We start from the raw sequence: 13,986 nt of genomic DNA, 5'->3' as shown, positions 1-13,986 counted from the left end.
GAGAGAGAGAGAGAGAGACGAGAGAGACGAGAGAGACGAGAGAGACGAGAGAGACGAGAGAGACGAGAGAGACGAGAGACGGTCCATGGGAACCGGTCAGCACTCTGACCATGACCGTGCTGCCCTTACGAATCTGGGCAGCAGGGAAGATTTGGCTTCCGACTTGCATTGGGGGGTACAGCCACCGTGAAGAGGCATCCCCGATACTTGTCCTATGTGTAGTACCCATAGGTGTCATTGTCCATAAGATCATTGACGCATCAACCATTGAGCAGTGGTTCATTGAGCAGTCATCTCAGGAGCAGTGGTTCGGTCTAAATCCGGTGATGCGGCGCCATCTTTGGTTCACCTCCCTGGAATGTGGTTGTCATTGCAACTGGGACCAGGTGTGGTATTTCCCATTTTAGACCATTTTCCTGTTTGAACCATCTTTCCAAAACTCTGTCCATCTGGCCCACTTTCCTCATATACAGAACCATGCTTTAGCACTAAATTGCACATTTATATGTTCTTAAGCTTGTACGATTAAACAGAACAATTCAAATCTACCACAGCAGTAGAGAAATTACCACATTATAAAACCAATTTATTCTTCTTAACGCAACAAACAAAACACGAAAATAACCAAACACAAAGTCGTTTTTCATCACGATATGATTGTAAAAAGATAATATGAGAAGAAGGAAATAAATTGCTAGTGAAAGGCACAATGGATGCTATCAGGTCTACATTTAGAGGGCACTCTATGCATTGGTTACAACTAGATGTCTGAAGCAGATTGTTCTCCACATTGTGTGAGTGGAGAGGAAAGACTGCAAATGTGCTTAATAGGCTTTGAGGGTTACAATTGTCGAAACAAGATTCAAACAAGAAATATGTCGTGCATAGCATGATACTTGCGAAATCCCGAAAATAAGTTGTTGACCTTTGGCCTATGTTGACCTCAAAAATAATTGGTGGTTGAATCCAGTGACCAAATTTGCAAATCCTCTTCAAATTTCAAGTCAATTTGAATGAAAATTGAGGATTTTACAAATTTGATAAAGTTGTTGACTTTTGGCCTATAATGACCTTTTGACCTTTTAAGCTCAAAATCAATACGCTTCTTCCTTATGATCAACTCTACCGTTTGTTGAAGTTTTGTGAAATTGGTTTAAAATTGTGACGTTTAGGCGATTGACATATGAACAGACAAACACACAAACAGATAGACAGACAGACAGATAGACAGAATAACACACAAGACAAACAAATATACTTGAAAAATCTTTGATTTTTGCAAGTAATAACTCTTTTTTTTCGGATTAATTTGGCTGCATTGAAACCACTTTATAGTGTGAATGGCCTGGTGTTGACTTAACGGTTAAAGGTGGCCAGCTTGAGATCTTCGGGTCTTGAATTTGAGCCCCTGTCATGCCGTTGAATGAACACGAGGTGGGTGGACTCAGCCTGTCATCCTTCCGAGGTCGGCAAATTGAGTAACAGGAGGGCATTGCATCAGCGGCACAGCTGCTCTTCCAAAATAAATGATGCAACCAACATCTAAAGACTACATACAAAGCAATATCGTGAGAATGGCTTGAAAGCTGTTCTGATTCCTATTGCATTACCTGAAAAGGGTCTGAGGAGTCGATGGTGGTAACCACCAGGACGGTCAGCGGTGTTTGGCATTTGGTCAGCAGTGTCGGCATGCAATTGGACCAATAGCAAGCTAAGCTATGAGCGGCTACCTGGGCTCGATGGTGTGGCTTCCTTGTTTGAGGTATCATTTCCTTCCGTTGTCGTACTTACATGAGTGATGCTCTCTTATAATGAGGAGGGCAGTCGTAGGTGAGGCATCGGAAACTTCCCTGGATGTTGAAACAGCTCTCGGTGGATGAACAGTTGTTACTTCCTAAGGCACATTCATCTATGTCTGCAGAAAAGCACAGAGTCAGAAAAACAAAAGCAAAACGCACGTCACCTCATGCTTATAAATGTCATTTAAACTTTTGAAATGGGATGGCTGCTTTGCACGACACCAAGTTACAAAACACCACTGAGTACACCTGCAGCTGCCTTGCATTCCTCTACACACCCTGTTCTCTTAAAGGATGACTTTTGTCCATTTTTTCACCAAGTCAAGCTCTGCTGCCAACCACAGGCAGGTGTTTTATGTGCTCACTGTAAGCCTCACTCATCAAAGTGGACAGTCGGTAGATATTATCTTTTACAAGGAAGTTACATTCTCACTTCTGATCAGTCACAAAACTAAATACAAACGCACTCCATAGCGGCTGTTTCTTCACCACATATACAGCAAAACAACCACAAGTGTCACCACTATATGCAGTGACTAGTCGATGTGGATCTGGATCTGAGAATTTTTTAAAGTGATTCATCACCATTGAGTAAATAGGGCTAAACTAAAGCCTATATATATATACAGTCACGTGAAAAAGTAAGTACACCCCATGTAAAGTTTTGTCTTTTTCAACATATTTCAACACACAGCGGTTTGATCTTCATTTCAACAATATTGATAGATAAAGGTGATATAATATAACAAATATCATGAAACATTTACATTTTGTCGTCCATTGTATAATTTAAATAAACATAAATGCAAATTTCGCATGTGGAAAAAGTAAGTACACCCCTACATTTATCACTACTTCAAATACCTAAAATTAGAATCAGGTGCACCAGCTCAGGTGCAAATGATTAGAACATCGTGAGAGACGATCTTGGAGGAACTTGTCTTATTTAAACCTCAGACATTTCGTTTGGTTTGCTCTTTGTTGTTTAAGTGTGCGGCGTCACCATGCCTAGATCAAAAGAGCTCTATGAGGCCTTCAGAAAGAAGGTTATAGATGCCGACAAGTCTGGGAAGGGATTTAAAAAGATCTCCAAACAATTTGAAATCAATCATTCGACTGTCCTGAAGACCATCTACAAGTGGAGAAGATTCCAAACAACTGCCAACTTGTTCAGGCCAGGCCGCCTCAGCAAGTTCAGCCCAAGAGCAGACCGCAAGATGCTGAAAGAAGTCTCTAAGAACCCCAGAATGTCATCACGGGATCTACAGGTAGCTCTTGCCACTGTTGATGGCAAAGTGCATGAGTCTACCATTAGAAAGAGGCTGCACAAATTTGATCTACATGGGAGGTGTGCCAGGAGGAAACCTTTGCTGTCCAGAAAGAACATCAGGGCAAGACTAAAGTTTGCCAATGAACACCTCGGCAAAGTCTAGCACTTCTCGAACAATGTGCTCTGGACAGATGAGTCAAAGGTAGAGTTATTTGGCCACAGTACCAGAAGACATGTTTGGCGAAAACCAAAGACAGCATTTGACAACAAGCACCTGATACCAACTGTAAAGCATGGTGCTGGAAATATTATGGTTTGGGGCAGCTTTGCTGCATCAGGGCCTGGGCAGCTCACCATCATAGAATCCACTATTAATTCTTCATTGTACCAGAGGGTGCTTGAGGATAATGTGAGGCCATCTGTCAGAAAGTTAAAGCTCAACCAAAGGTGGACCTTGCAACATGACAATGACCCTAAACATACCAGTAAATCCACCAAGGAATGGCTGAAAAGAAAGAAATGGAGGGTTCTGGAATGGCCAAGTCAAAGCCCGGATCTAAATCCCATCGAGATGTTGTTGGGGGATTTGAAACGAGCTGTGTATGCAAGAAATCCCTCAAACATCGCACAGCTGAAAGAATTCTGCATGGAGGAGTGGGCAAAAATTTCTCCCAGTCGATGTCAGAGACTGGAAGACAGTTATAAGAAACGCCGACTTGAGGTTGTTTCTGCCAAAGGGGGCAATACCTCCTATGGGAGCCAAGGGTGTACTTACTTTTTCCACATGCGAAGTTTGCATTTATGTTTAATTAAATTGTACAATGGACAACAAAATGTAAATGTTTCATGATATTTGTTATATTATATCACCTTTATCTATCAATGTTGTTGAAATGAAGATCAAATAGCTGTATGTTGAAATATGTTGAAAAAGTTAAAACTTTACATGGGGTGTACTTACTTTTTCACGTGACTGTATATATATATATATATGTGTCTGTTTTATTCAAGAGTATAAAATAAAAAATGAACTGAGAACACATACACACACACACACACACACACACACACACACACACACACACACACACACACACACACACACACACACACACACACACACACACAACACACACACACACACACACACACACACACACACACACACACACACATACACACACACACACACACACACACACACACACGATTGATTCCAGCTGTGTCATATTCTGGAACTTGAATGAAATATATACATGAGAAGGTGAAGGTTGTGAACATTGCGTGATGGCAAATATTGTAAATTGGTTGATGGCATCATCGCTTACAGAAGAAAGATTTGGAAAAGTACCAAAAACAAAGATTCATTTTACTGGATAAAGGGATGAGCAGCTCGAGGATGTTATATTCATGTCAATTAATTATGATAAAGGTATCAGAAGGTTGGCAGATTTCAAATATAGAACCAAATATAAAAGAAACTATCTGGGAAAGCTGTGTGGAATTACTTACCAGAAAGTTTAACTTAAACCATAGGGAAGGTAATAAAAGCGATATTTGGGGACTTGATGAGGCAGCATTAAGAAAGTATACATATGATTAATGCAAGTCAATACTGGTCCATCAAAGGTAGAAATTTTTCAACAAGCATACGGTACTTGAATTTTATTTTTTTGATGAGATAACTATACCTTAGAGCTGGATAATGGTACTGCAGTAGACTTGGTTTATATACATCTTGAGAATGCTTTGGATACCGTTCCAGATAAAAGGTTGTCAGCTCAGGTAGATGCAATGGGTATAGGTGTCTGGATTGAAGATTTGTCAGAATAAGACACAGAGTTGTAATTAATGGGCTACGTGAAGAGGGAAGACTCTCGTGTTCAGGCCGTTGGTGCTCCTATGGTTGGCAGCGAGTTACCCAGAAGCATTGACGGAAAGAGAGTGGCAATTCTATGCGTGGGAAAATTGCATGCTTGGTCAGGGTCGCCCAGATAGCTCAGATGGCAGAGCACTGGAGCACTGGATCAGAGGACCTGGATTCGATTCCTGGTCTGGGCGCGTAATTTTCCCACATATATAAATTTCATGGAAGACAATAACTGGTAGAGCATCACAATGGTCAGCTCTGGTTCCATTGGTGTTTGTAATTTAGAAATTAACTGATAGCAGATAACTCGCAACCACCGGGCTGTTGCAAGGGAATTTGTTCCCAATAGAATGTGGAATATTTAGGGAGTTGGCTAGGAATATTCTTCGACGGCACAATAATCACTAATTGTTAAGAATTTCTCGGTGAAGCAAATTGACAAAAAGACAATAATACATGGGATGTAATTTACTGAATAGTTTGTGGTTATATTTGTTTTCCTTCCCGTAGGTGTGCGAACAAGCGACTCTGAACCTATACACCACCTGTGTGCACAACATCGGCACAAAAATGCACAACTCGAAATTGCCTGAATATTGTTATTTGTAAACCTCCACATGCACTGTCTGGACACAAGAGCTCTTCAATGAAGTATCATCCATTACCTGGTTCAAACACAAACATACAACTTGCATTTATATAGGTATACAATATTTATATATATAGATGATTTTTGATTAAGGCAAGTCAATACAAGTAAACTGGGATGAGATTGATGTAGTCAGGTTCACTATGTTTTTTCGTTCAAAATCATGGTAGATTAGCAAACCTATACATTTTTGGAAACGTTATTACATGGAAAATCTGAAAATCAATGTTTACATTTGCCAATTCCGACCAATTCGATTCAACCAATTGACCAATTCGACCAATTCGACCAATCGACCAATTCCATTCGACCAATTCGACCATTCGACCAATCGTTTCGATCGACCATTCGACCAATTCGATTTGCCAATCAGTTCGACCGACCTTTGCTTGTGTGGAACGGACTGTGAAAACGATGCGGACTATATTGTCGGATACGACACACAGGACAGTGATGACGAACTCTAAATGGCATATTCTGTAATCGTGTATGTTTGATGCCATTGACTGCCTGTGTATATTTTGTCATTGACTGCCTGTGTAGATGTGAAGTTATACTGACTGCATGTGTATATATGATTTTGCTGACTGCCTGTGTATGTTTGGTGATATGAATTATTGTGACACATTTTGATGTTATTAACTGCCTGTGCAAAATGATAACATGTATTTGATTATGCAACTTATCGCGAATATAAAGACAGCATTTTGCCATTCAAAACCTTTGATTCGTGTCTTACCATTCCCCATAGCACTAATTTGATACTTTCATTGGATTCCTTGTCCCTGAAAATATAGGTTTAGTATATTTTTTAAAGTTTTTAGGGTAATTAGAGGCAGAAATAGAACAAAATATGTATTTTACAGTGGCCATTTTGAAAATCCAAAATGGCCGCCATACAGGTATCTCTCCAAATGTAAACATTGATTTTTATTTTCCTTATGCTATAACCTTTCCAAAAATGTATAGGTTTGCTAATCTACCATGATTTTGAACGAAATATAATTAATTTATTGACATCGTGAACCTGACTAATGTTAATGAGATGAGGGATCAGTTATTTGAATTTTAAATGAATTTGTAGATTATGCTCGGCTATAAGCTAATTGTAAATAATGTATTTGGGAAGAGCAGATGATGTTGCAGGATAGTTTAGAACTTTAGGGAATATATATATATGAGGAAATGGTAGATGGAACATTTGTAAGCTAATAGGAACAGGATGAAACAGTCATAGAATTAAAATATTAATGGGGGCATCCTGCAATAGGTATCTCAGTAAAAGTATTCAGAAATAATTATAGACAAAGCATCCAAGTAAACATTGCAGTGACAGATAGTGACAGATGTATGAAAATAATTATCGGATTAATCAAGAAGGTAATTCAATTATATTTAAACCACATCTAGGGGATTGCATTCCGTTTTGGCCAAACTATTTTAGATAGGATAAAGCTGTTTTGGAGAGTTCAGTGTCTAGTTAATCAAAAGGTTAAATGGTAATCAGGTCTTCCTTAGGAGTAAAGACTGTAAGTATCAATGTTATTTATGAGAGGAACCAGAATGGCACTCGGTAGACCACATACCTCCGCCAGGCTGAACAGTTTACGTTTTGTATCCCACTGATAGGCCGGATGTGGATCCAGACCTTAATGAAAATCAAATCGACTTGTTCTTGTTGCCTAAACAACTATTCCACCTAGTTTTGTTGTAATCAGTCAATAACTTTTTCAGATATCGTGCTATATATCGTTTGCCTTATCTCTCAATGGTGAAGTATAACTTGAAAAATCCTCGGATCCAGATTTGGATGAGGATCTTCACCAAAATCTAATCATTTCATCCTTGTCACATACTCATCCTTTCCACCAAATTGCGTCCGAATCTGTCCACAACCTTTTTGCGATATCTTGTTCACAGACCAACAGACAAACAGACAGGAGTGAAAACATAACCTCCATCCACCTTCGGTGGTGGAGGTAACAAAGATGGAAATTAGGAGAGAGAGAGAGATAGACAAAGAATAACAAAAACACAAACACATCGATAAAAACAGGTGAACAGTACCTCTGCAACTTCGTCCATTGGGTGAAATCATGTATCCAGAGTCCGGGCACGTACACTCATAGCTGCCCAATGTATTGTGGCATTCGAATGCGCAAAGTCCTTGTGAGCCAGGCTGAGTGCATTCATCCACATCTGTAATATCGATGTTATGAAACAGAGTTAAAAAGACTTGGCAGCATTGACCTTAATGAGCATCCAATGCCAGCGAGTCGCTATATGGCATTTGCCTCATATTGACTTGCAAAAGACAGGCCTGACCTTCGCACGACGTCCCGTCAAACTCGTTGAGAACGTAGCCTGGTTGGCAGTAGCATCGGTAGGAACCATAAGTGTTTGCACATTCCTGTCCACACGGGCTGTCGGTGCATTCGTCCACATCTGTCAAAAAGAACGGATCAGATAAGATCAAGCATGCAACATTGCAACATCAGCTACGTCTGAGCGATGTGAATTTTTTGTAGTAGAGAAGAAATTCCAGCATAAGACAGGAGACAAGCCAATTTGGTCTTTGGTTCAACATCTCATGTTCCTCTGCAGGTCGAGTGCGATATGTACTCACCTTCACAGCTTCGGCTGTCAACTGCAAGCTTAAAGCCAGCACTGCACGAGCAGAGGTAAGAACCTGGAGTGTTACGGCACTCGTGGGCACACAACCTCCCAGGAAAACGCCAGCACTCATTCACATCTGCATGCATAACATAAAGAACAAGAAAGAGCAATCGGAGATTGCAAACCCTCGCCAGGATGTATTGACCTCAAAAATACTTGGTCGTTGAATTCAGTGACCAGATATGCAAGTCCTCTTCAAATTTCAAGTTAATTGGATGAAAATTGAGGATTTTAGAAATTTGGCCTATGTTGACCTTTTGGCCTATGTTGACCTCAAGAATACTTGGTGGTTGAATTCAGTGACCAGATACGCAAGTCCTCTTCAAATTTCAAGTCATTTGGATGAAAATTTAGTATTTTTAAAATTCGGCCTATGTCGACCTTTTGGCCTATGTTGGCCTCAAAAATACTTGGTGGTTGAATTCAGTGACCAGATATGCAAGTTCTCTTCAAATTTCAAGTCAATCGGATGAAAAGTGAGGATTTTAGAAATTCGGCAAAGTTGGTGCCCTTTGGCCTATGTTGACCTTTTGACCCCAAAACAATAGGCTTCTTGTTTATGCCCAACTCTACCATCTGGTGAAGTTTCGTGATGATCGGTTTAGAATTGTGACCTGTAGGTCAGTGACAAACAAACAAACAGACAGACAGACAAACGGACAAACAGACAGAACCACAAACGCAACCGACCAATATACTTGAAAAATCTTCGATTTTGCAAGTAAAAAACAGACAAACAGACTCAAATGCAATACCCGCTCCTCAGGCGAGGGTAACAATGCAGTGCTTATAATCCAGCTTGGAGATGGTTATTTGGGCCAACTAATAGATGATCAATTATCAAAGACCAGCTCTGTAATCGGAATATACACCTCGCAGTTGTTTTGAGTGCACAACTCTGATGTAAAACTGGGATGATAGCATTCGAACAATGTATCATTTGAAATATTTAGTGCAGCCCAATGTGGGACCAATTACTCACCCATGCACAAGCGTGTGCGCTGGTTGTACTCGTAGCCAATTTTGCAGTCACAGCGGTGAGCACCTGGAGTGTTGCGGCAATGCTGGTCTTCCTGGCATCGGTGTAATCCTGTTTCACACTCGTCGACATCTGCAGAGGCATCGATAACAAGATGATTCCAATGAGAAATAAGTAACCGGAACAACAAATACACAAGAAATATGTCGTGCATGGCACGATACTTGTGAAATACCTAAAATAAGTTGTTGATCTTTGACCTATGTTGACCTTTTGGCCAATGTTGACCTAAAAAATAATTGGTCATTGAATTCAGTGATTTGATTTGTAAATCCTGTTCAAATTTCAAGTCAAGCACATGAAAATTTATGATTTTAGAAATTTGGCCTATGTTGGTTGACCTTTTCACCTTTAGACCTCAAAAATAACTCGTAGTTGAATTAAGTGACCGGATATGAAAATCCTTTTCAAATTTCAAGTCAATCGGATGAAAATTGAGGATTTCAGAAACTCCACCTCAGTTGTTGACCTTTGGCCTATTTTGACATTTTGGCCAAAGTTGACCTGAAAAATCATTGGTGGATAAATTTACTGATCTGATTTGCAAATACTCTTCAAATTTCAAGGCAATCGGATGAAAATTGACGATTTTAGAAATTCGACAAAGTTGTTAACCTTTGGCCTATGTTGACCTTTTGACCTCAAAATCAATAGGCTTCTCCTTTATGACAAACTCTATCATTTGGTGAAGTTTCGTCAAGATCGGTTTAAAATTGTGACCTGTAGGCGATTGACATACGAACAGACAGAACAAGACCAACCAATATACTTGCCAAATCTTCGATTTTCACAAGTAATAATTTGCCTTTCCTCCACTGCTTTCCGAGAGATATATGTGACTGTAGACCATCCGATACTTTTACATACAGCTCAGGTGATAATACTTGTCCTTAAAATCAAATCAACTATTTAATCACAAGAAGATGTCATACTGAGCACTATACTTTCAAAATCCACCCCCCACCCCGAAAAAGGTTGCCATTGATCCATCAAATTGTCCATTTCATCAAGAATAAAATTGACGATTTTGATCAAAGCTCGGGTCAATAGGATGAAAATTGATGATTTTAGAAGTTTGACCTAGAGTTGACCTTTGACCTTTTGGTCTCAAAAATAGTTGGTTTCCCAATTCAGTGAGGCACTATGCAAATGCTGTTACATTTTCAAGTCAATCAGGTGAAAATTGATGATTTTGGAAGTTTGACTGAGTTGACCTTTGACCTTAAAATAGTTGGTTCCCAATTCAGTGATGCACTATGTAATTGCTATAAAATTATCAAGTTAATAGATGAAAAGTGATGATTTTTCAGATGAAAACATATGATTTTAGAAGTTTGACCTTGAATTGACCTTTGACCTTAAAACATAGCTGGTTTCCCAATTCAGTGAGGCACTATGCAAATGTTGTTAAATTTTGAAGTCAATCAGGTGAAAATTGATGATTTTGGAAGTTTGACTTTGAGTTGACCTTTGACCTTAAAATAGTTGGTTCCCAATTCAGTGATGCACTATGTAATTGCTATAAAATTATCAAGTTAATAGATGAAAAGTGATGATTTTTCAGATGAAAACATATGATTTTAGAAGTTTGACCTTGAGTTGACCTTTGACCTTTTCACCTCACAAGTAGTTGGTTTACTAATTCAGTGATGCACTATGTAATTTCTGTTTAATTATCAAGTTAATATGATGAAAAGTGATGATTTTTCAGATGGAAATTGATGATTTTGGAAATTTGACCTTTGATCTTTTGACCTCAAAATAGTTGGTTTACCAATTTAATGACTCAATGAGTCAATATGCAAACGCTGTTCAATTTTCAAGTCAATTGGATGAAAAATGGCGATTTTAGAAATAGACCTCCAGATGGCCTTTGACCTTTGACCTCAAAATCAATAGGCTTCTCAATTGTGACGACCTCTATAACTGAGTGAAGTTTCATGACGAGATCGGTTTAGAATTGTGACCTGTAGGTGAGTGACAAACATACAGACAAACAAACAGACAAGACAGACAGACAGACAGACAGAATGAAAAATCAGTCAGACACCGAGGACTTGCCGGAATGTACTTTTTTATCGGCCATTTTGGATCAAAATAATAATACATAAGGACATGGGTTGAATCCCTGCTTGAGAGAATGCCAACCCACTCCCCGTTGGGTCGTCGGGTCGTCAGAGACGATCAGGGTTGTCTCTCCAACTCACAATCCCACGAGATATGCGGAAAGGACGACCCAAAACCAAAATCAATTGTCTTCTTTTTGATTCGTATATAAACATCATTAAAAGTAAATAATGACCTCTGCCAAAGTTCAAACCACGTGGGTTTAATCGTTACATGAGAGAATTCCACATAGCTATTTGGGCGGTGTATAAGCTAACAGATTGCTGTCTCCATCGATCTTGCCAAGGCCGTAACACCTATCGGCTCAAAATCCTTTTAACTGTTGACTTGGTAGTTTTTACAATGAAGGAAACACATATCGGGAGTACATACGACATAGCGATTGTGAATGTGACAGCTCTGAAGCGTGTTTCGCTTTGCATCGCAGTGACGGCGATGTGTAACTGCAATGTGTAACCGCCTGAGCATCCGTTGCCTAGTAACCAATGATAGTTTCCACGATTTTCACATTTTGGGTGACCTTGAGCTTGACTTGGGCCTAGAGAGTTAAAAACTTGGGCACAGTCTATTCCACGGCAAGGCAAATATGTGTGTAAAGTATGGCGATGCTATGTGCAATGATGTAGACGTAGTACTGCGCACAAACAGACAGACAGACGGACAGAAAAACCAACCAACCAACATACTTGCCGGAATTTTTTCCGGCAAGTAACAAACAAACAAACCAACCAACCAACATACTTGCCGGAATTTTTTCCGGCAAGTAACAAACAGACAAACCAACCAACCAACATACTTGCCGGAATTTTTTCCGGCAAGTAATAACAAACGCAACCAATCAATATACTTTAAAAATCTTCGAGTAAAAAGACGTGATGTCGCAACTGCACCCAATGGTCCAATTACATAAAGTACAGACATCAATACTTGTCACAAGTTTGCTTTTAATTATATGGGCAGACCTGCCGAAGACTCACCAACACATCTATCTCCTTCAGAGTTAGCATGGAACCCACGGCCACACTGAATGAGGTTTCGCTGACAGGTGTAAGAACCGACGGTGTTGATGCAATTGAATGAAGGTTGGCAAGGGCTTGACTGAGCTGCACACTCATTCACATCTGCAACAACAGTTTGATACTGTAAAATATTGATGGCAGCAAATTTGTCATTGTGGTTTGACTTGAGTTTGATATAGCTGCAGACATACAGAAAGTTTTGCTTTTTTTGTTTTTGCCATGGTCTGGAGTACTGAAATATGATCACAGTATGTCCCAAAAAATTTCAGGTGTGTCCCAGAAAACATCACTTTGTGGAAAATTATGTTTTTATGCATTTTATCGGATAAAAACATTACAGATTGGTCCAGCCAGGCCAAACATGGCGACAGTATATTCAATTTTATTTTTAAGTGTACAGTGTGTTCCAGAAGAAAGAAGAAGAACAAGAAGAAAGTTTCACTTTGTAGGAATATCACCACTTTAAATTGTCCCCCAACATTGGGGCGATGCCATAGTATTTTATATGTACTGTAATGAGAATTGCCAAACTCATCTTACTATAATTCACCAAATGTCTGTCTGTCTGTCTGTCTGTCCGTCCGTCTGTTCCATGGTACCGCAAAAACGGCTGAACCAATCGCAACAAAATTTTGGGTGGCTAATCCTGGGACCCCCTGGAGTAAAATAAGCAATATTGTTTTTCCAATTTTTTTTCCAATTTCGAATTTTTCCAATTTTCCAGTTTTTCCAAACACGATGGAATAATATTTACCAATATGACCAGTGATGTGGCTTTTATTGAAATTCTACAAATACTGTTTAGATTTTGATGATTTGCGTGTGATATGATTTAACGGATGTTTATATAAGTTTGACAAGGTGGAAAAGTTTCTGTCAACCCTCGACTCTGATTCTGCAACTGGACCTGACGGCATCAGCCCACGGGTCCTAAAATCTTGTTCTTCCGCTCTTTCACTCCCTCTCTCTGTTCTCTTCACACTCTCTTTTGCTCAAGGTCATCTGCCATCTGCTTGGAAATCTGCCAACATCACCGCTTTGCACAAAAAGGTGCAAAAACAGATCCCAGCAACTACAGACCAATCAGCCTTCTCTCAATTATCAGTAAAGTCATGGAATCCATCATTGCTTCAGATATGAAATCTTTCCTCTTCTGCAATGGCTTGATCTCTGATCATCAATTTGGTTTCAGACCAGGTCACTCTACTCTGGACATGCTGCTACTGCTTTCTCAGCAATGGATGGAGGTCCTCAATGCCAAACAGGAAATTAGAGCTGTCTCCCTTGACATATCACGTGCCTTCGATACGGTCTGGCACCCTGCTCTGCTCACCAAACTCTCCTCTGTTGGTATCCATGGAAATCTCCATGCATGGCTGGCGGACTTCCTCTCTAGTCATAGTCAACGTGTGGCCCTGAATGGGTTTCTCTCATCTCCTCTTCCTGTTCAGGCTGGAGTTCCCCAAGGCAGTGTTCTGAGCCCTGTGCTTTTTCTGGTCTTCATCAATGATCTCTCCGACTCTCTTGAAAATCCTCT

The 13,986-nt window shown here is 39.8% G+C and overlaps 1 protein-coding gene across 2 annotated transcripts in view; it reads right to left on the bottom strand.

The window, feature by feature from the left end:
* LOC137437245 (uncharacterized) overlaps positions 1–13,986 on the bottom strand; it is a 121,478-nt gene that overhangs the window by 2,080 nt on the left and 105,412 nt on the right. For both annotated transcript variants that reach the window (XM_078766295.1, XM_078766296.1), the window contains 6 exons: positions 12,408–12,551; positions 9,247–9,375; positions 8,215–8,340; positions 7,914–8,033; positions 7,656–7,787; positions 1,792–1,915 (listed from right to left, as the gene is read on the bottom strand). In XM_078766295.1, the coding sequence (XP_078622421.1) occupies positions 1,792–1,915; positions 7,656–7,787; positions 7,914–8,033; positions 8,215–8,340; positions 9,247–9,375; positions 12,408–12,551 (775 nt within the window). The remainder of the gene's footprint in view (positions 1–1,791; positions 1,916–7,655; positions 7,788–7,913; positions 8,034–8,214; positions 8,341–9,246; positions 9,376–12,407; positions 12,552–13,986) is intronic.

This window comes from Myxine glutinosa, chromosome 12 (assembly GCF_964187855.1).
Source record: "Myxine glutinosa chromosome 12, kmMyxGlut1.1, whole genome shotgun sequence".
Lineage (NCBI taxonomy): Eukaryota > Metazoa > Chordata > Myxini > Myxiniformes > Myxinidae > Myxine > Myxine glutinosa.
This window is presented reverse-complemented; position numbering and strand designations above follow the sequence as displayed.